The 22694-nt window shown below is 36.6% G+C and overlaps 1 protein-coding gene across 2 annotated transcripts in view; it reads left to right on the forward strand.

Moving 5' to 3' along the window:
• LOC106074349 (von Willebrand factor D and EGF domain-containing protein-like) overlaps positions 1–22694 on the forward strand; it is a 55080-nt gene continuing 32386 nt past the window's right edge. The window contains exons 1-3 of one of the 2 annotated variants that reach the window (XM_056004638.1): positions 1–990; positions 6038–6307; positions 14116–14370. In XM_056004638.1, the coding sequence (XP_055860613.1) occupies positions 6103–6307; positions 14116–14370 (460 nt within the window). In that variant the 5' untranslated portion in view covers positions 1–990; positions 6038–6102. The remainder of the gene's footprint in view (positions 991–6037; positions 6308–14115; positions 14371–22694) is intronic. The other variant, XM_056004639.1, reaches the window with a different exon arrangement.

Raw genomic sequence — 22694 nt, forward strand, 5'->3', positions numbered from 1 at the left:
GTCCGGCCCACTAGGTAAAAGACAGGGGTGGCGTTGTTAGACTGTGCTTTTCTTTACTTCTATGGGCGCTCGTCAAAAAAGAAAAAAGAATTTTTTTTTAGTCCTCAATTAGTTAAAAGAGGCACGGGGAGATTAAAAAAAAGGGCGGGGGTAATTATTAGGAAGTGGTTTAAATGCTTTCAGGAAACTTGACAATAATAAAGTGGTCGGAACTGCTAGAGTTGCATTGTCAGGGGGAGCTACCGATGTGAATGTGTAAAATTTGTGGTGGTGTTCTTTTAATTTCAACTTCATTGACTGTATCTTTAGATCTGTTGATAGTCTAGTGAAGGATTATTGCCCTGACTAGTCTAGTGAAGGATTATTGCACTGACTAGTCTAGTGAAGGATTATTGCACTGACTAGTCTAGTGAAGGATTATTGCACTGACTAGTCTAGTGAAGGATTATTGCACTGACTAGTCTAGTGAAGGATTATTGCCCTGACTAGTCTAGTGAAGGATTATTGCACTGACTAGTCTAGTGAAGGATTATTGCACTGACTAGTCTAGTGAAGGATTATTGCACTGACTAGTCTAGTGAAGGATTATTGCACTAACTAGTCTAGTGAAGGATTATTGCACTGACTAGTCTAGTGAAGGATTATTGCACTGACTAGTCTAGTGAAGGATTATTGCACTGACTAGTCTAGTGAAGGATTATTGCACTGACTAGTCTAGTGAAGGATTATTGCACTGACTAGTCTAGTGAAGGATTATTGCACTGACTAGTCTAGTGAAGGATTATTGCACTGACTAGTCTAGTGAAGGATTATTGCACTGACTAGTCTAGTGAAGGATTATTGCACTGACTAGTCTAGTGAAGGATTATTGCACTGACTAGTCTAGTGAAGGATTATTGCACTGACTAGTCTAGTGAAGGATTATTGCACTGACTATTCTCTAACGTAGGCGAGTGCAACGCAACTAGGACTTGAGTCAAAAATACCAGAGTGAGTAGATTTCATTTTGTATTGAAGTGCCATAAAAGTAGCTCAATGTATAATGAGATGTAACCTAGGCCTACTTGTATGCTTATAGAGATCAAACAAAGGATTAAGCCATGATTTTTTGGATGTTAATTATGCTATTAATAGAGTTTGTGTCAATTAATTACTTATTGATTATTTATTGTAAGAACCTCTCACTCTCTCTCTCTCTCTCTCTCTCTCTCTCTCTCTCTCTCTCCAATCTTCCTCTCTCTGCTACTCCATATCCTCATATCATCCAAATCCAAATCAGTTTACAATAAAAACAGAGATCCTGTCAAGTAAAAAAGGAAAACATTGAAAACTGTTTTTAAAACAACATTGTATAGACCTAATAGATATCCTATATTTAGCCCAATACAAATGCCTAGCACGAAGTAGGACTAGACTATCAACATATAGGCCTTAATAATATCTAATTATTGTTATCCGATGAAATGTTCTTGCAGTCTAAGCTAAGACTTGCTAAACAACTTTTCATCTTATCTTAAACTCAAAGTAAAAACATCAGGACTTTTTAGAAATGCCCAAGCAACAGTTAGAGTCTAATACGTCCGACATTGATTCCTGCCGGAATCGAACCAAGAACCGGGTGGTTTAGAGGTTAGAGCCAATGATAAACGATCTGACGTCTTTGTTTCGAAATCTGTTGGCACTTCTATTCTAAAACTAGAGCGTTTGATTAAACTCCAAGACGGTCCGAGAATTCGGCTATAAAAGATCTAAATAGGGAAAGTAAAAATAGTTTGTGTTGGCCACATAACACCCTCTTATTTATTGTTTCAATAGTTTGTGTTGGCCACATAACACCCTCTTATTTATTGTTTCAATAGCTGCTGTCCTTCCTTGCAAAGCTTTAGTCACACATTTACTCACTGTCCTAAACAAATCCTCTCTTCAACTGAGCTGGCAACATTACATGGTTCCGTTAGTGTTTGGTACGTAGAAATTGTTAGGTCTGTACTTCTTATTTGAATTGTCATTTCCAAATGTTGCTAGGCCTCTGTGGGGTTTGCTTGTGGTGTTTCTACAGCGCCTCTATGATGGTAGCACGTAAAAGATCAGTCCGTGTAAATATAGCCTAGATACAAAGTGTAGCTTATTGTGTGAGAGATGGGGAGAGGCTGTGTACAGCTGTCTAGGTCCCCTTACACTTTGTTGTCTTCAGAAACACGCAGACCTAACACAAGTAGCAACTGTAGCAACTGTAGCAACTGTCAGTGTAACCTAGTTGTCAATATAATGAGAACTTATCTCAATATGAAACAGCTATGTCATTATATTAAAGACGTATCTCAATATGAAACAGCTACTTCATTATATTGAAGACGTATCTCAATATGAAACAGCTACTTCATTATATTGAAGACGTATCTCAATATGAAACAGCTACTTCATTATATTGAAGACGTATCTCAATATGAAACAGCTACTTCATTATATTGAAGACGTATCTCAATATGAAACAGCTAATTCGTTATATTGAAGACGTATCTCAATATGAAACAGCTAATTCATTATATTGAAGACGTATCTCAATATGAAACAGCTAATTCGTTATATTGAAGACGTATCTCAATATGAAACAGCTAATTCATTATATTGAAGACGTATCTCAATATGAAACAGCTACTTCATTATATTGAAGACGTATCTCAATATGAAACAGCTATGTCATTATATTGAAGACGTATCTCATTATGAAACAGCTATGTCATTATATTGAAGACGTATCTCAATATGAAACAGCTATGTCATTATATTGAAGACGTATCTCAATATGAAACAGCTATGTCATTATATTGAAGACGTATCTAATAACACGTAGTGGAAAATATGTTTTGCTAACACATGAACTATGAATACATCTGAAGAGATAATGCACCTGAACTTATAAAAAATCTGAACAATTATTTATCTGGTCCAATTATTCATTTGAACCAATCAAAAATCATACCTCTGAATCAATCATACACTTGAATAAACAATACTCTTCAGTCAGCCATACTTCTGAACCAATCATACACTTGAAACAGTAATTCATTTAATTAGATTCGATCCCTTCAATCAGATCACTTTTAAATCATTTACATTCAATAAATCAGCTTTAAACCTTCTCCCACATAGCGGGCTCGACCGAGTGATAGCGCCTACTGCCCCCCCCCCCCTTGTCCCGCCCTGCTTATAGTCAACACAATGCTCTCCTTTCAATTAGTTTCTTATGGTTCCCTTGTTTGAGCGTCCGTCTGTCTGTCTGTGTGTGTTGTGAGATAACAGAGACAGATAAAGTGTCATTACAGAAGTATAGTTACCAAACGTTTGTAAAGTTCAAAGAATTCCATTAAAAGGAGTCAAAGGTCGAACAACAAACTACTACTTTCTATTCAATCAACCACATTTATATTTAGGTACATCGAATCTGACCAAGTGAATTTATATAGGTCAGACCGATGAATGAAAACTACTATTTCCATAGTTCACTATTCTTCACTGGATGTGTAATAACAATATGGCCCTAGTACTTCACGATGTGTAGACTATAGACTTGTATAAGATTCAAAGTTTCTAAGAATGTATTGCTTTAGACATTTCGTTACGTTTTTTATCCACTAGCTGTTACGTTTTTTATCCACTAGCTGTTACGTTTTTTATCCACTGACTATTAGGCCTACGTTTTTTTATCCACTAGCTGTTAAATTTTGTATCTACTGGCTGCTACGCTTTTATCCACTGATTGTTACGTTTTTTTATTCACTGATCGCTACGTTTTGTATCCACTGGCTGCAATGCATTAGACTGGGCTGGTATTAGACACAATAGACTGGAAACGCTACATTTGAGTCACTTTTGTAACAGTGGATCTATAGATTAGGCTATAACCTGAAATTCATGACTAATTTATAAGCTCAGCATCTCGTAAAAGATTCACCCGAGTATGCTTAACCTTACAGCAACTTCCACAGGACTATAAAAATATAAACCTTATAATTTTTGTTAAAATCGCTTAGTCTATCTAGACTAGAGGATTGTAAATCATCAGTAGCATGGTATATGTTTATTGATCTAGATGATTTCATTATTAGGAGAGTATGAGTTTAGTATTACACAGTACAGTCTGTAAAGTTCGTTTATAAAAGGTTAAAGAATGTCAATCACATTTACGGTACTTATTGTCATTCAAAGTGGCCCATTCGGCGATCCTACCTGCCCATTTTGGGTACCGGCCCACCTGGCATTTGCCCATATAGCCAGTCCGCCCCTGCCCCTAGAATTTTAGTTTGCGTTTTTTGACAGTTGTTAGAAGGTCATCGTGGGGTCGAATGGCTGTATTAATCCTGTTTCTAATCTCTTTGCGATGATGTCTTGTTATGTGATACTTAGGACGTTTCTGTAGAGTCTAAATTCCATCGCTAGGATCCTCTGCAGTCAGCATATAATAATTTCGTAACCAGGGAGCGCATCTGTCTAATATTAGTGTCGAGGGCTATTCCTTTGTCTTTCCACATTGTTTTGAGGTTTGTAAATGCTGCTGTGGACTTTGTAACTCTGGCCAGTAGTTCAGCTTTGGTTTCTTCTTCTGAGACGATATAATCATCTATTGTTGTAAATAGTTTTTGAGACTGTGTTAGCCGATATTAATTTTGATATCTATATGATTGTAATGGTTTAAAAAGTTTAAATTGATTGTAGTAGGCCTAACAATTTTTACTGATGGTAATAGTCTATATTGATTGTGATCTATAATATGTACGCTAGGGCCCTGGCTGTTTCAACAATCACCTATTACTAATTCTCCCACTTGCAGTGGACCAAAACAAACACAGAAATGTGTCACCCTCTCAGCTAGTTACTTCCCTTGCTTCTAGAGCGATTACGTCATTTTCATGATGACTTACTTAGACATCCCTCCCCCACCCCGTTCGGCGCATTGGGCAGCAAGCTGTCTCCATAAGGATCTGTCGTTGGCAATGTCTGAAGCCTCCTCCCACCTGGTGTCCACTGTTCTGAGGTCCTCGATGAAGGTGTGGCGCCAAGTAATACGAGGACGTCCCTGTTTGCGCTTTCCTCGTATTGGCCTCCATGTCATCGCAACTCTTGGTATGCGTAGTTCATTTTGTCGGAGAACATGTCCCTCAAACCTCACGCGACGCTCTGTCACAGCCTCATTAAGTGTTCGACTCCCAGTTCGACAAAGCATTTCCTTGTTTGAGACCCGATCTCTGTAACTGACTCCCAAAATCGTATTGGTTAAATTTAACTAAAAAGATTTTTTTTTCCGCAATATCGACACAATATATTTTTTAAAGCCGCCATAATACAAAATGAGCATTTCCTTTTTTAAAAATAGCTAAACATTTCTACTTTATGCTTTTGTCCAATTTATCTTATCTTATATAATACAGACGTTACTTCAAATAAGAAGATGATTACGTCCTGAGCGTCATGCATTTAGTCATGCATATTAACCAATGACTTAAATTCTGCCAAGTCACTGGTTTTCCTGGCTAGCTCAGGCAACCCATTTCATGCTCTAATAGCACTAGGGAAGAAGGAGAAGTTGTACAAATTTGTCCTAGCATATGGTACGAGGAATGTACCTTTATCTTTGTGTCTTTCTGGGTATTTTATTAAATTTTGTTTTGGTATTTGAAGATTATGTTTCAGTGTTTTATGTATAATTGCTACTTAACGTTTGAGTCTTCTCTTCTGAAGGTTTTCTAAATTTAGTGATTTTCCTAAAGGTGTTACTCTAGTCAAATGTGAATAGACGTTTATAGAACTAAACCCATTACATTTACTCTTTTTTTCTTACCATGTAGATCTAGACAACAGATTTTCGACATAGCTGAATATCTGTATTCATAAATGTAAATTTCTATGATCTGTCTGGTGTTCTTTGCATCTGAAAACTGGACAATGTGCACTTCCGTTTTTTTTACGGAAGTCTCTATTGACTGTAAACACACAAAAATTGTATATTGTTAGTCTATTGTTTGTTTTTTCTTTACAGAATTCTTTCCAGGGCCTAGACATATCCTCTACGGCTGCTAACAAGTTGGTGTGTGTTGGTCAGTTATGCGGTACAGGCATTGTCTCCTGCTCTCGCTAGTGTACAGTGTAGTCCACTGGAGCCACATAGCTTTGTCCTGTGTCCTCCTGCTCCAAGGCTGGACACCGCTGTCTGTAAGGGAGAGGGCGGCGCGAGGAGAAATTGCCGCTTTGGGCACGGTACTGAGGACATTCAAGGACCAGCGGACAGAAGATGGCACCTATACGGCAGGTCAGTGCAGCGTAATCTCGAGCAATGGGATCTCCTGAAATTGTCAACTTCTGACTAGAAATAGGAAAATAGAAATAAATATTCATCTTCCAACAAATTAGATACAATACCACTTTTTAATGAGTAAACAAAATGTCTTAAGAAGCTGCAATGCATGACTTGAATAAACGGGATAGAGTTAATGACGAGAAAAAAAAATAAAGTTAAAACATCAAAATGTAAAATAAATAGTTCAGAAGGGAAATAAGTTACATGCTCAATTAGTTTAATACGTCAAAATGCTACATTAGTTAAATTGGTAAAAATGTTTTTAAAAAGTTAAATACGTCAAACTGTTCTAGTTAAATAGTGCTCAATAAGTTAAATAGGCCTACACCAAAATGTCAAATTAGATAAATAAATGAGAAAGTGAAATGCGTTCAGCCAAGTTAATCTGTTTCTTAACTGTTCCCTCCTACCAATAATTAGTTATTTGCTGTCAGGGTCTGCCAGACTGAGGCACCAAATTGTTTAACTGCGTGCCACAAGGGAGGTGCTATGTTTTGTGTCACCTCTCTGTTGTGTGCCCGGAACATCTAGTTAGTGGACCGCGACGTCACAATGACAATGATGAGCTAGAGGGTGAGGGTGTGGGAGGCCTATGTCACGTGTCTTACTGACATCTGAGTGTAAGATACAGTCACAGTGTAACACTGACTTTCATCTAAGTCAATAGTGGAATTGTTTCAAATCTCTCTGTGTGAGGAGACAGTCAGTGTCCTTAAAAAAAAAGGTCACTACAAATAATCTAAATAATCTATCTATATATAATTCTCTTCATGGCTCAAGAGTTTGGACACCAAGTAATGGAAAGATCACTCTTTTATTTCTGCAAGTTGGACGGACTAGAGTTACCCCACGTAATTTTAGAGGCGAAAAAAAAAGAGGGGGTGGGGACAAATAGTATTCACCCGTCACTAAATAGCAGGGCCGGGCTTAACCATTGTGACCAAGAAGTCATGGAAAGAGAACAAGTAATCTACTCTGTATTTACCCGTCACTAAATAGCAGGGCCGGACTTTAACCATTGTGACCAAGAAGTCATGGAAAGAGAACAAGTAATCTACTCTGTATTTACCCGTCACTAAATAGCAGGGCCGGACTTTAACCATTGTGGGCCCAATGCGAAACGGATTTCGCGAGCCCAGTTTGGGTAGGGATACAGATAATAAGTGAAAATTAAGAGTTTGTATTAGAAAATATATTCGTCTTTGCATTTTATTCATTCTTTACTACGCACAGAATTACTACACGAGCCTTGCGTGTAGAGAAGTCATACAGTATATCATAAAAATTCTGTTTCCTACATAGATCACGCTCAATAGCAAGAATTACCAAATGTTTCAATCTATCTACCAGAATAGTTGACTTCAAGAAATTCTTCATTACTTTGAGGCGCAAGAAGCTTCTTTCACCAGATTACACAATTACGGCTAATGCATAGGATTGGCGATTTCCATATTGAATGACACCCCAAAATGAGTTTAATAATTTCCGGATATTTTCAGGAGCTCCTGGTAAATCGACAGGAGGCCACGGGAAATCTGTTATAAGTTATAAAATTGTTTTCTTCTTCTTCTTCATCGTTCTCATTGTTATGTTGGAGTGTTCATATGACTAGACCAATACATGAGATGAACTGCGCAGTGGTTTCCAAATCAGGGAGCTCTCCATATAGTTTTCTTTCTATTGGGGTGATTTGGGGCCAATGTCTTATACGGGCCTCTTGGTAGAGAGAGCAGTTTTGGAGGACGTGGTCGGCATTTTCTGGTGATACTCCACATGGGCAGATTTCACTGGTTCCAATTTTGAGCTTCCGGAACATGTGTTGTCGCATTCTGTTGTGTCCGGTCCTGAGTCGAAAGATTAGACGTTGGTCTTGTCGGGATAGCTTATAGTAAGCATCATCTTTCTTGTGATTTGGATGGGAGCTCGTCCATTTCTCATTTATTTTATCTACAATTAATTTCTTCATTTCTTCTGGATAGAGAGCAGAGTTTACTTGTGAGTTTGTTCTCCCACTCTTGGCGAGTGTGTCAGCCTTCTCATTTCCTGCTAGTTGTATGTGAGCTGGTATCCATTGAATGACAGTTTTTTTGCTGTTGTGGTTGAGCTTTGTGAGTGCTGTTCTGAGGTTTTTAATATAAGGGGAATCAGAGTTTTGCAGGCTTTGGAGGGTTGTTTTTGCGTCTGTTAGAAAGACAATCTGACTGTGAGGGGAACTTGGATGATTTGCTAGCATGGTAGCAGCTAGTGCTAGTGCTTCCCTTTCTGCTCTGTGACTGTCAGAGAGCTCTCCAGTTGCAAAGGATTTTTCTAGTTTTCCTCCATCTGGCCATTCGATAAGTATTCCAGCTCCTCCATTTGTGGTGGCTTTATGGGATGAGCCATCCGTGTAAACTCTGATCCACTGATTGCTAGGGTAATTGGTATGTAGAAAACAGTTCACTATTTCCTTGAGCTCTGTTGGTCTGTAATCAGATTTTCTTTTTATGTTTTCAATATGGTCCCTTATAGTAGGAAGAGGGCTTTCGTCCCAGGGTGGAGATTCATTATAGTGTATCGAGGATTCCAGAGTAATTTTTTCAAGTTGGTGTTTCTTTTTTAGGTTTAGAGATTCCTGTATGAAATTGGTCCTTTTGAGACGGTTTTTTGTGCCAGTTTTGTGGATTTTTTGTTCTGAGTGGGTGCCTCTCCAAGGTTTCCAATTTTGTGAATTGGGAAAGGATTTTTATTTCTCTTCTTTCATCCAGAGAGATCAGGGCAGCGGTTTCCTCCATAGCTCTTATGGGTGTTGTTTTGATTGCTCCTGTCATTATCCTTAGACCAATATTTTGAACCTTGTCTATTTTTCTAAGGTTGGTATGGGCTGCTGAGCCCCATGCTGTGGCACCATATTCTAGTACAGGTCTTACATAACTGGTATAGGTCTTTTTCAGGATGTTGTGATTTGCTCCCCAATCTGTGCCAGCTAATTTTTTCAAGAGGGATAGTCTCTGGATGCCTTTACTCTGTGTTTTATCTATTTGGTTTTTCCAGGCTAGTCTCGGGTCATAGGTGACTCCAAGATAAGTAGGGCTGTCATTTTTTTCTAAAGCTTCCTTATCTAATGTTAATTTTATTGTTTGTTGTTTTGTTGACAGTGAGAATATGGTATATGTTGTCTTTTTTGTGTTAATGGACATGCCCCAGTCTTTGGACCAATTATTGAGTTTATCAAGAGCATCTTGTAATCGAAATTTCGATGTTCCTACATATTCTTCTGTGCTAATTAAGGCAAGGTCATCTGCATACATGCTGCTCTTAACTTTTTTGGGTAGGTTTTGATTTAGATCGTTTATGAATATTAGGAAAAGTGTTGGGGATAGGACTCCTCCTTGGGGGACACCATTTTTTATACCCACTGTGTGGCTTCTTTGTCCTTGCATGCAAACTAAGGCTTTTCTATTATTTAGGTATTCCTTTATCCAGTTGTACATTCTGTGGGATATGTGATGCTGGATTAGCTTGAGCAAGAGACCTTGTTCCCAGACTTTGTCAAATGCTTTTTCTAAGTCAACCCACACAATTGTTGTTGGTTTCTTTTCTTGAAAGCCGTCTTCTATTTCTTGTGTGATGAAGGCAATTTGATCTTCTGTTGATCTGCCTTTTCTAAAGCCAGCCTGGGCTTCAGTGAGTAGGTTATTTGACTCAAGGATCCATGTCAGCCTTCTATTTATCACTCTTTCCATCAGTTTGCAGGTACAGCTAGTGAGGCTGATGGGACGGTAGCTATCCAGTTTATTTCTTGGCTTGCCGTGCTTTAGTATAGGGATCATAATGGCTTTTTTCCAGATGTTTGGAATTCTGCCAGATTTCCAGCTAGCATTGAATAATTGTAGCAGTTTTCTTTTGGCTTGAGGACCCAAGTGAAGAAGCATGTCATTTGATATTTTGTCTGGGCCCGGGGCTTGTTTTGGTTTGAGGGCTTTTAGGGATTCATCTAGTTCCTTCATTTTAAGATTAGTGGTCATTCCCAAGGAGTAAGCTGGATTGTTTTCTTTAAATTTATCTTGGATTTCTGAGTTTACATCTTTATTTCTACTTTCATTAATTTGTATTTGTCCTACGCTTTGGAAAAACTTAATGAATTCATTTGCTGCTTCTTGGCCTTTCAGGGGTTTGTTGTCCTTTTCTATTACTATAGGAGTTGTTCTGTTTTCTTCCTGGTTGAGACATTTGGCTATACGCCAGAGTTTGTGGCCATCTCTATCTACGTTTAGTTGTTCTGTTTTTTCATGCCAACTTTTCCTCATGGCGGAAAGGTAATTTTTCCTGAAAACTGCGTTAGCTGCTTTTAGATTTATGTTATTTTCTATACAAGGGTTATTTTCTACTGTGTTTCTGGCTTCAATAGTGGCATTGTGGAGTTGTTGAAGGTGATTAGACCAGTTGGGGATATAATCTTTTCTTGCTCCTCTAGGAATTGATTCCTTAGCTGCTAGGAGTATTGCTTTGGAGAAAGCTGAGAATGACTTATTAACCTGATTTGATTTGCAGTTTATTGAAGTTGTATATAGGTCTGTGAGCTTTGAGAATAGGTGCCAGTTGGCTTTTTTGTAGTTCCATCTGGGGATGGTGGAGTTTTCTGATATTTTGAAGGAGGTATCGATACTGATCAATATGGGTCTCTGGTCGCTGGTGGCTAGCTGGTCTGCAACTTCTCTAGTGCACTTTTTGGATAAGTTGTCTGTTGCAAAGGCTAGATCTGGAGTGGTTGATGTTAGCCAGGCTCTTGAAAAAAAGGTTGGTTTGTCCTCAGGTTTATTTAGCAAGATAAGTCTGTTCTCTGCTTGCCATTCTTCAATTTCTTCTCCCCTGGCATTTAGGTCTGGGTATCCCCAGCTCTGAGAGTGACTATTCATATCTCCTAAGATTAGACAGTCTTCTTGGTCAGGTATTTGAATGTGGTCAATCTCTATTTCCTTGTCTGGTGGGAAGTAGCAGTTAAATAGATTAATATTTCCATCTGGGAGAATTAGCTTAGTTCCCATTATTTCTGATTCTGAGGAGTTGGGCATAGTTATGTCTGTGGTAGGGATATCATTTTTAATGAGGGTGAGGATTCCTCCTTTAGGTCTGATTTCTCTATCTTGTCTGATGCAGGTGTAGCCTCTAATGGAGAAACGAAGATTACTGTTCAAATGAGTTTCTTGGATGCAAGCTACATCAATTTCTTTCTCATGCAGAAATATTTTTGGAGCTTCTTTTTTTCTTTTGGATGCCCTCTGCGTTCCATTGTAAGATTTTTAGACTTTTGGTCTTGGAGTGTTGGCCAGTAGTATTTACTTTCTTGTCCCTGCTCCTGGCTCCACAGGCAGAGATAGAAGAACCACCAGCTCGCTTGTGTGGGCTCCTTCGAGGCGGAGAGCCCGGCCCCCTACCTGCGCGGCGGGATTCCACAGGCAGGACGCCACATCTATTAGAATCGTTACTGAACTCCAACATAGATGAGGTTGCGTGTCAATGTGTTATGCGCCAGGAGGCCCATTGACTCCGACTTCAGCCTGCTTTTCTTTCTGGGTGTGCTCCCATAGCCTTTGATCATCCAAGATCATCTGCAAGGCAGCAGGTGTTTATTTTCGGAGTTTTCTCTCCTAAATGAACTGCTATCCCTAGCTAACGGGTTTCATCTACCCGGGTTTAGAGTTAGAGCGCCCTATACTCGCTTTTTGCAATCATTTCCCTGGATTTCTGAGATGTTTTTAGTAAATATTCTAACCACTGGAATACTTCACCTCATCCTCCATGACTGCAAACCAGTTGGTCCGCGGCTGTTTATTTGCTATTCACAGCTAACCCTTATATCTAAGGGTCTTTCCCCTATCCGCCACCTGGGGACGCGCTTGGTAGAAGGTGGTAGCTCCCCCAAGATAAAATTGTTTAATTTAATAATTTATACACCTAGAATTAGCGCGGGTCCTATGAGAGTGCGGGTCCTATGAAAGTGCGGTGCCCACTGCGGTCGCATAGGTTGCAGTGGCCTAAGGCTGGCCCTGAAAAAATAGCGGCATATGCTACGCCGCCGGTCAACTAATACAAATATAATCCACTACATTTGAACTACTAGCTACTCCCCACTACGCTATGAATTCTGGTCCTTTTGAAGATATTCGTGATAAAGTAAACAGTTTGTCCACTAAATCAAACCGAATGGAGCTGTCCTATTAACCCTATCTCAATGCCTGGCAGTTGATCTTCCATCAAATCTCATTTTATTACGTTAGTTAATTGCACGCAAGCTTTTTAAAATGAGTTCTACGTCATAGGGTGAAAGTCTAACGCTTCCTGCATATGAAATGAAGAGAGCTTGGAAGATTTGATTTCACAGAGCTTTAAAGTGCACACAAATGTCCATACACCTTATAAAATAAAATACACACAGCCCATCAACACTTCTTGTAGTTTGTCCACTGAATACATCCAAATATTATCTAGTGAAGAGTTTCCGCTCTATGAAACTCTCCGATATATCGTTATTAATTTTGTTGTTTATTTGTTTGTTTCCGGTTCACAAAACAAAATTTTAAAACATTAATTGTGGTAATAGAAATAGTTATAATGTTTTTTTCATAATATTATTGCTTTTAAAAGTTCATCTTATTTGGTCATTTGGTCATCAGTGGCCAACTCTGAATTAGATGTTATGTTTCTTGAAATTAAAAATGTAATTTTTGATTTGTTATTGACCTATATCATACTGGATTCAAATTTATAGAAGATGTTATCAAATATATTTACAAATATAACAAAGTGAAATATAAAACTACTTTAAAAAGGGGAAGAACTTCACGTTTACATCTATCTCTCTTCAAGTTGAATTTACTTCTCTTGTTCGATATCAAGCGAAATGATTAATTACCAATAATTAATCGCCTTCAGTTTATCTTTTTAATTAATTCATATTTTGTTGGGTACAATAAATAATTGTGCAAAAATTCCACTTGATCCGAGACTGATTGTAGGAGAAATAAAGTGTTCAAACTTAATACCAGACAGACCCCACCGGTGATTTGATATAAGCTTTGTAATAGTGATCATTATACCGTACTGGGCAACTTTTGATATGCATTTTTGTTAAAGCATTTTTAACAGAACACATTTATTTTAGTTATTAAAGGTTACTACCAAGTAGATTACAAGAAGATTAGGTGAAGATAATCCTGTTGTCATATGAATACTTGCATTCTCCGATGATTTTGGTAGTTTGGTATATAGCTTATTACTCTATATATACTAAATGTATTTATCTCATTTCAACTTCTGACTGTGTGCATAAATCTACTCATCCATGGTTCACTAATGTAAATGTAAGCATATAAGCAAGTAGTTCATGAGTTTTTTTTTTTTTTGTTTTTTTTTAATAGAACCGCTCTTGCAATGTCTGTTATTGATTTTAGAATTGTTTTAGTTAGTTTTGAGAAAAATGTGGAACTTTTTTTCTATATTTATAAATCAATAAACTTATCCAGTTACTTGCCCAATTCTCCACCCCAATTTTTTTGTTAAATAAAACTATCTATCCATCTTTTGTAGTTGACTTATGAGGACACTACTTTTTCTAGTAGGAGTTAACATGTACCAGTTTCTAATTGTAATGAACTATTTGTTTAAACATATGTCCGACATACGAATGCATAGAGCTTAGTATCTTTTAACAATTGTAAGCCACTGTTTTATGTATACATGTACATATTTATGGAGCATATATGTTTGACGTGTTCTTACAGAGTTCAGATTAGATACAGTGTATAAAGGTCACGACCTCCTGTCTAAAGTAACACGGTCGGTTGCCCCTGGCAACGTCTACAACATCAGTAACTTTGGCAACAAGACTCAGTGTTTCGCTGACGTGGAGGCAGGAGGGCGATACATCCTGTTCTTGACCGTCTACTCTGGTCAGTTGAGTGCCCAGTATGAAGACTTGTTTGGGGCCGCCTCTGACTTTGATGAGTCAGACGAGGAAGAGGTGATAAATTATCTAGGTAAGTCATCCTTTCTAGTGAGCGCTCTTCAGTGAGCATTCTTCGGTTCTAGACTAAAATAACTTTGTGCACACACACACACACACAATCCAATCCACAGAGTCAACAAATCTAGCCCTACACCGGATATGTGAAATGTATATTGGCTGCAACATCCAGATAGATCTCTCTCTATATATTATATTCCATCTCATCTTATCTAGACTGGAAACAAGAGCCAAACTTTGTATCAGATCGTTATGTAACTCTTTTTCTACCTGTTAGAAAATTCGTCTTACGAATCTTGGAAATCGCTCTTCTGTCTCAGATATGTAATGATCTTTAGTTTTCAAAGTTTAGAAATATCCTACAATCCAATGTAGCGGATTTTAAATTGACTATTAATTGACTAAATGGACCTCATTCACCAATCGTAAACAAACAATATTTAGCCACGTGATTCTCTATCTCTTCTATACAAATTACATAATACACAATGGCTATCACGTGACAGTTTTTTTCTCATATTTTTATCAATATTATCACTTGGCTAAATGTTGTTTGTTTACGATTGGTGAATGAGGTCCATTAACTATTATCCAAATCAATGATATAAAGCTTATTTCCTTTTAGTTTCCTCGGAGATGACAAAATATGTCGCATTTCCACAATCTTATATCTAGATCTAAATATTTTAAGACCTGTTGATTTTATGATTTTAGATCTAGATCTATATCTGGATTCTGTTTTAACAAATTGAACGGTATTTTAGTTTAAAAAACTTAGATCTATATCATGTATATGTGTAATAACGGTTAGGTTTGAAACTAAAACCCAGTTTCAGGGCATTATTGTGTAAGTGTCAAGAAATCGCGCGTAGGTCTGTGGGTAGCAATCTTACTTTCAATATGGCAGATTTCTTATTTAAAACCTACTGTAAAATTACAATCCCAGGGTTAGGGGTTAGAATATGCACTTTTTAAAAATAGTTTTAAATACCGGAAGTAATGCTTGCTGGACCCCACTGAGGAGCTCACAGCGCTCCCCCCAGATCCCCTTGCTGCCAAGGGCGGGGTGTCTAATGTCTTTTCAGTAACTCCAGGAAGAACCTATTCTAGAATCAGAATGTAATGAAGATTAATTGCGTGTACATCCATACATACACACATACATACACACATACATACATACATACATACATACATACATACATACATACATACACACATACATACATACATACATACATACATACATACATACATACATACATACACACATAGGCTACATACATATATTGGGCTTGTTGTTTATCTTTCTGATGTATAACTGATATATTTGATTATAGTTCATCTATTGTAAAGTGTATCGATTGACTATTGGAATTATTTACTAAATCATGGCTTGATAAATGAGGAGTGGTTTTGGCTTGTTAGAAAAAAAAAAGATATAATGAATGGATGGTGTTTTGACAGTTAAACAGCTGTCTGTAAAAACTTTGAAGACAGATTCTTCTGACATTAATTCTTGAAGGAGTTTCACACGGTCTTAGATTTTTCGAATGTATTGTGTGTGTGTGTGTCTGTGCTCGTGTAAGTGTGTGTATATTTGTGTATGTATTGTGTGTGCTCTCGTGTACGTGTGTATATATTTGTATATGTATTGTGTGTCTGTGAGTGTGCTGTCGTGTAAGTGTGTACAGGCTTTTGTTTTTTGCTGGCAAAATTTCTTCCACAATTGAAAAAAAAAAGACATCCAGATTATTGAACTTGAAGCTCGTTCAACATTTGATTTCATCTCAGTTAAAGGTTCACATTGTAATAGAAATTATATAATACTACTACTAGGTTTTATAATAAATCTAATTAATGTTTATTACTGAACATGTATTTGTTAAACGTATCAGGATAAAAATACTGACTGAACAATTTTCAACGGCCGCCAAAATGCGGCTGTTGATTTTAGTGTAGTCTGTTTGTCTGTCACGCTAAGATTTTACATCTAAGAATGCCTTTAAAATCCAATACATGTAGTTCGTCAATGTCTTAGTTTTGTTTTTCTTTAAATGAACCTTTTCCTTTTTGGTCTTAAAGCAAATGTACCAACCATTTTTTTTTGTTACAAACAAGCCATTTTTACTACTAGTTGTACTAGTCTTGTAGACCCATATGGTATCTAGTAGATGTTATGTAAGCACACGCATTGAGACGATGTAGGTTGCTCTAGTGAATAACTCAAAGGTTTGAGTTTGATGAGTTTGAAGAGGGGCGTCTGGGAAAATTGTGGCGGCGAGAGGGGCGTCAATGTAGTTTGAACAGAGGGGTGTCACTGTAGTTTGAACAGAGGGGCGTCACTGTAGTTTGAGCAGAGGGGCGTCACTGTAGTTTGAGCAGAGGGGTGTCACTAGTTTGAACAGAGGGTTGTCACTGTAGTTTGTTCAGAGGGGTGTCACTGTAGTTTGAGCAGAGATGTGTCACTGTAGTTTAACCGGGGGGGGGGGCGTTTTGGGGAAAGTTGTCTTATTTTCTTAAAAGGCTCCTCAAAAAAAAAAAAAAGAAGATAATTACGTCATACTCGTATCCATTTGTTAATCAAGTCGTCAACTCAAAATATCTGGTTTGCCTGACTACAACAAGTTACACGCTCTATAGTCAGCAGGGAAGAAAGAGCACTTGGGGGACTTTGTCCTAGCATATGGAACAAGAAATGTGACTTTATATCTTTGTGTCGGAGTATTCTATTAAACCCCTAGAGTTGAACATTATGATTCAGTGTTGATTGTATAACTGCTACTTTACTTTTAGTCTTCTTGCCTGAAGTGTCTTTAGCTTTAAGTTACAAAATGATACTAATGACATCAAGTTGTTCATTATTATCTAATTCCCTTACAAAAAAAAAATAATCAAGAAACTAATATTTTCTAGAGCCGTGTTGGTATGGAGTTAGGACATTTAGCTTATATCTGTGGTATAGGACATTTAGCTTATTTCTGTGGTATAGGACATTTAGCTTATTTCTGTGGTATAAGACATTTAGCTTATTTCTGTGGTATAAGACATTTAGCTTATTTCTGTGGTATAGGACATTTAGCTTATTTCTGTGGTATTGGACATTTAGCTTATTTCTGTGATATAGGACATTTAGCTTATTTCTGTGATATAGGACATTTAGCTTATTTCTGTGGTATAGGACATTTAGCTTATTTCTGTGGTATAGGACATTTAGCTTATTTCTGTGGTATAGGACATTTAGCTTATTTCTGTGGTATAGGACATTTAGCTTATTTCTGTGGTATAGGACATTTAGCTTATTTCTGTGGTATAGGACATTTAGCTTATTTCTGTGGTATAGGACATTTAGCTTATTTATGTGGTATAGGACATTTAGCTTATTTCTGTGATATAGGACATTTAGCTTATTTCTGTGGTATAGGACATTTAGCTTATTTCTGTGGTATATGACATTTAGCTTATTTCTGTGGTATAGGACATTTAGCTTATTTATGTGGTATAGGACATTTAGCTTATTTCTGTGGTATAGGACATTTAGCTTATTTATGTGGTCTACATTATTGTTCCTACTCTGTGTTCTAGTAGTTGACATGGGGTGCTGGTTACAGGGCGCCCCGAAAGTTTGGACATCTTACAATGTTAAGAAGTCGCGATCAAAGTTTCGCGTTCGAATCCATAAGGCCAAAGCTAAATTATATTCTTAGCAATAACGCTAAGAAAAACAAACCCAGTATACATGTATGTGGCTCATCGAGTACAAAACAGAACAAGTTCTTACAGGATGAAATACTACAAGTAGAAACTTAATTAGCTAGATTTGTTGTTTCAAGACTTGTATCATAGTTTTGTTTAACTCTCTGCACTTTAAGATCTAGTCCACTTTACTATATGCGCTAATTTTTGTTTACCGTAACTAATGTAGCGTATATCTAAAGAGTTAACACAAATTTTCACTACAGTGTCAATTTTTTTTTTCAAAAACCTCGCACTGTATCATTAAAAAAAAATCCCCAGTGGCGCCCCATCGTCTGCTTTTTTTTCTTTCTTTCTTTTTTTTTTTTTTCATAAAAACTGAGAAGAACAAGTTTTTTTTTTTTGGTCTTGCTTTGGTTTAAATTTCGTGCAGCGAGGAAGTTGTGAAGAGAAATTCGTTGACGCTGTAGGAACATGTGTGTGGGGAGGGACATTGTGGGTGTGTGTGGGTGTGTGTGGGTGTGTGGGGAGGGACATTGTGTGTGGGTGTGTGTGGGTGTGGGGGAGGGACATTGTGTGTGTGTATGTGTGGGGAGGGACATTGTGGGTGTTTGGGGAGGAACATTGTGGGGTGTGTGTGGGGGGAGGGACATTGTGAGGGGGGAATGCTTTAAGCTACAAATTATGAGTCAACGAATTTCTTATAATTAAATTTAAAACAACTTAGTAACAAATATAGACATCTTTACTTATACATGCAGGACGTAACCTTTTTTCTTCAGAATTGCAAAGCACAAATTGAAATTGCTGTGTAGGGCCTCCACTCACTTAAATCCGGCTCTGGTGCTGCCTCAACAGAAAAGAAACTAAAAAAAAAAAAAAAAACAACAAACAAACAAAAAATACAAAATTTAAAAAATGAACGCAGTTAAAAAAAAATTAAAATTTTGTCTCCACAATGCCATCATCCAGTTGTTTCTCTCGAGACCAGGTAATAGAGTTTAGGAAACAGACGACTGCAATAATGGCGGGTAAACTATTTCAACGGGAAAAACTTTCTAGAACACTATTTGTACAGTCAATAGAAATTGGCTTTTCGAAAACTATTCATCGGCCTCAGTTGCTACTGCTCGTTTGATGCGAGACGCGCGGTCCCGCGTGAGACCCGGTAGACGGCATGGCATCTTCCTTTCCGCCTCAAAGAATCGCCTTACATTTTCAGACTTTCGAAAATAGCTTAGCTAATTATGTCTGGAGGGGGGGGGGGAGAAATAAAAACAAGAAGTGCTCCATCTCACGGGATAGGAAGACATTTGGGAGGAATAAAGATGAATGAGTAGGTGTGGCTGTACTCACTTTGTTACATGTGCTGTAGACATATATAAACTCACTTTGTTACATGTACAGTAGACATATATAAACTCACTTTGTTACGTGTGCTGTAGACATATATAAACTCACTTTGTTACATGTACAGTAGACATATATAAACTCACTTTCTTACATGTACTGTAGACATATATAAACTCACTTTGTTACATGTACTGTAGACATATATAAACTCACTTTGTTACATCTACAGTAGACATATATAAACTTTATAAACTCACTTTGTTACATGTACTGTAGACATATATAAACTCACTTTGTTACATCTACAGTAGACATATATAAACTCACTTTGTTACATGTACAGTAGACATATATAAACTCGTTTTGTTACATGTACTGTAGACATATATAAACTCACTTTGTTACATGTACAGTAGACATATATAAACTCACTTTGTTACATGTACTGTAGACATATATAAACTCACTTTGTTACATGTTCAGTAGACATATATAAACTCACTTTGTTACGTGTTCTGTAGACATATATAAACTCACTTTGTTACATGTACAGTAGACATATATAAACTCACTTTGTTACATGTACAGTAGACATATATAAACTCACTTTGTTACATGTACAGTAGACATATATAAACTCACTTTGTTACGTGTGCTGTAGACATATATAAACTCACTTTGTTACATGTACAGTAGACATATATAAACTCACTTTCTTACATGTACTGTAGACATATATAAACTCACTTTGTTACGTGTGCTGTAGACATATATAAACTCACTTTGTTACATGTACTGTAGACATATATAAACTCACTTTGTTACATGTACTGTAGACATATATAAACTCACTTTGTTACGTGTGCAGTAGACATATATAAACTCACTTTGTTACGTGTACTGTAGACATATATAAACTCACTTTGTTACATGTACTGTAGACATATATACACTCACTTTGTTACATGTACTGTAGACATATATAAACTCACTTTGTTACGTGCGCTGTAGACATATATAAACTCACTTTGTTACGTGCGCTGTAGACATATATAAACTCACTTTGTTACATGTACAGTAGACATATATAAACTCACTTTGTTACGTGCGCTGTAGACATATATAAACTCATTTTGTTACATGTACTGTAGACATATATAAACTCACTTTGTTACATGTACAGTAGACATATATAAACTCACTTTGTTACATGTACTGTAGACATATATAAACTCACTTTGTTACATCTACAGTAGACATATATAAACTTTATAAACTCACTTTGTTACATGTACTGTAGACATATATAAACTCACTTTGTTACATGTACAATAGACATATATAAACTCACTTTGTTACGTGTTCTGTAGACATATATAAACTCACTTTGTTACATGTACTGTAGACATATATAAACTCACTTTGTTACATCTACAGTAGACATATATAAACTCACTTTGTTACATGTACAGTAGACATATATAAACTCGTTTTGTTACATGTACTGTAGACATATATAAACTCACTTTGTTACATGTACAGTAGACATATATAAACTCACTTTGTTACGTGTTCTGTAGACATATATAAACTCACTTTGTTACATGTACTGTAGACATATATAAGCTCACTTTGTTACATCTACAGTAGACATATATAAACTCACTTTGTTACATGTACTGTAGACATATATAAACTCACTTTGTTACATGTTCAGTAGACATATATAAACTCACTTTGTTACGTGTTCTGTAGACATATATAAACTCACTTTGTTACATGTACTGTAGACATATATAAACTCACTTTGTTACATCTACAGTAGACATATATAAACTCACTTTGTTACATGTACAGTATACATATATAAACTCACTTTGTTACATGTACTGTAGACATATATAAACTCACTTTGTTACATCTACAGTAGACATATATAAACTCACTTTGTTACATGTACAGTAGACATATATAAACTCACTTTGTTACATGTACTGTAGACATATATAAACTCACTTTGTTACATCTACAGTAGACATATATAAACTCACTTTGTTACATGTACAGTAGACATATATAAACTCACTTTGTTACATCTACAGTAGACATATATAAACTCACTTTATTACATGTACTGTAGATGTGTATACCCGAGACAATTTGTTATAGAAGACCTCAACGAGCTATTTGTCTCCACTGCCCACAGGTTGTGACGTAGCAGGTCAGTGTTCAGGCCTTCTGTGACGATTGGTCTCGGTAGAACTCACTCTGTTGTATGTACAGTAGATGTGTACAAAATCACTCTGTTGTATGTACAGTAGATGTGTACAAAATCACTCTGTTGTATGTACAGTAGATGTGTACAAAATCACTCTGTTGTATGTACAGTAGATGTGTACAAAATCACTCTGTTGTATGTACAGTAGATGTGTACAAAATCACTCTGTTGTATGTACAGTAGATGTGTACAAAATCACTCTGTTGTATGTACAGTAGATGTGTACAAAATCACTCTGTTGTATGTACAGTAGATGTGTACAAAATCACTCTGTTGTATGTACAGTAGATGTGTACAAAATCACTTTGTTACTTGTACTGTAGACGAGTACAAATTCAATTTTTTGCAACTATTTAAGGCTTGTACAGACTTGACTCTGTGTTCTATAAAAAAGAGCATGCACTCCCCTTAAATTATAGACCAAATAAAACATTTTCTGATAACAAACCAGAAAGTGATTCAAGCTTAATCAGAACAGGGGGAAAGAAATACTAATGAGAAAATGAAGAATTCCATCGGAACGTGGAAAATAATTACGGAGAGAAAGAGTTAAATGAGTGTACAAATTTGTTTTGTTGCAACTGGTAATTGTTTAAGTGGTCTGACTTTGGTATATCTTAGAAATGTAGTATAAACTCATTTTCATTTAACTGTTATACGGGTGATTCCAGAATTATGTTCTATATTTTAAACCGGCTCATTCTTATTTGGTTGGACTATGTTCCATATTTCAACTAAATTCTTTATTTTGACTGACTATTTTATATTTGAACTTGTATAAAAACAAGAACATTTGAATGTATTTGAAACTAGAATACAATTCTTGGTAATTCTCTAGTGTAACTTAGAAACTTGAGGAAACTTTGGACTAGTCTGAACTACAACTTAGAAACACCTTTCAGTTTTTAGATCTCGTTTTGTAACAGTATCAGCTTTTAGCATGCATTGTTTTGAAAACTAAGATAACTCATGCATTCACAAATTAAAGCAGATGAGCAATAAAATAGAGT

Source organism: Biomphalaria glabrata, chromosome 11, assembly GCF_947242115.1.
Source record: "Biomphalaria glabrata chromosome 11, xgBioGlab47.1, whole genome shotgun sequence".
In the NCBI taxonomy this organism is placed as follows: Eukaryota; Metazoa; Mollusca; class Gastropoda; family Planorbidae; genus Biomphalaria; species Biomphalaria glabrata.